Source organism: Austrofundulus limnaeus, unplaced genomic scaffold, assembly GCF_001266775.1.
Source record: "Austrofundulus limnaeus strain Quisiro unplaced genomic scaffold, Austrofundulus_limnaeus-1.0 Scaffold2866, whole genome shotgun sequence".
NCBI lineage: Eukaryota > Metazoa > Chordata > Actinopteri > Cyprinodontiformes > Rivulidae > Austrofundulus > Austrofundulus limnaeus.
In genome coordinates, this window is record NW_013955268.1 from 11,418 (window position 1) to 12,600 (window position 1,183).

Sequence of the window (1,183 nt, forward strand, 5' to 3'; positions counted from 1 at the left end):
AAAGCCTCGATAAAAGACGCCGACGTCTCCTCTGATGATGAGCGCTAGTGTCGTGGTAGCAACATGCTATGTGTTTACATCCATCGCTGCCATGTTTGTAATGACTTATTGCAATAACAAATGTATTCACGCGTGACTTTAATAGCATTTCTTACTTAATGGAAACACCGCAGTTGTGAAACACAGTTTTTCGACATTAATAGAATATCGACAAAGTTTTGCGCACATTTGCAATGGAAACGCAGCTAGTATAAAAATAAAAGGAAATGGCCAAATAAAATGGCTTGACAGGTCAAATTTGGCCCGCGGGCCCTGCTTTGGCCTCCTCTGGTTTAAAGTAAAAAAAACTAAAACTGAAGTGTAAAATGAAGGCACAGTCAYAATGTGAGTAACTGACCCCAGAGTTCAGTCGTGAGGAAAATGTTCCTGTCCTTCCTCCTCAGGTCCGTTTCAACCCCAACATGAGCAGCCACGTGTGGTTTGTGTCCGGCGGTCAGACGGGCCTGGTCAGACTGCAGTGTTTACGGGCCATGATCACCCCCAAAGTGAAGAAGCTGATCGGAGAGAACCTGGCCCAGTTCAACGCTCTCTACTCCCCGCAGGACCAGACGGCAGACGAGCCRCTATAGCAGGAGCTGAGCTTCACCGCACACCAGAAGGTGGATAAAAAAACACTTCTGTATGAAAAAAAACACAGATCTGACAAAAAAATGCTCTTAACACATCACTGCTTCTGTGTGTAAAATCTGGGCGAAGGCTGAAAACGGTGAGTTTAGTCCTGCTTCCATCGGAGAAGAAAAGGTGGATTTAAAAAAAAATGATGTTGGATAATTAACAGTAATTATGTTTGATGAACACACAGAACAAACCCTGAATGTGTCCACATCCTGTCCACATTTTTTGATTTGAATGCAGAACGATTARGTTTCAGTTAAAGTGCCTTTTTTTGTTTAATTCTCATCTTGAGCCCGAATTTCAGGTTAACAGATTGTATTTCAAGTTCTGTGGTTTTACAGGCTGAAAATGTTTGTTTATTTGTTTGTTTGTTTTGTTAGTTTTTTTTTCTACAAGTCTCAAAACCATCTGAAAAAAATTTTGGTGACTTATCACTTAACATCTGTTCATGTTTATTTAAACTTAAGTCTCTGTCACACTATAACGTTTTTACGGAAGAGGATTAGGG

General features: G+C 40.9%; 1 protein-coding gene across 1 annotated transcript in view; it reads left to right on the forward strand.

The window, feature by feature from the left end:
- LOC106511505 (general transcription factor 3C polypeptide 2) overlaps positions 1-1,177 on the forward strand; it is a gene marked incomplete at its 5' end in the record, with an annotated part of 8,352 nt that extends 7,175 nt beyond the window's left edge. Inside the window, 1 exon segment of the mRNA XM_014000255.1 lies at positions 444-1,177. Coding sequence (XP_013855709.1) covers positions 444-629 — 186 coding nt within the window.
- Between the last annotated feature and the right edge of the window lie 6 nt (positions 1,178-1,183).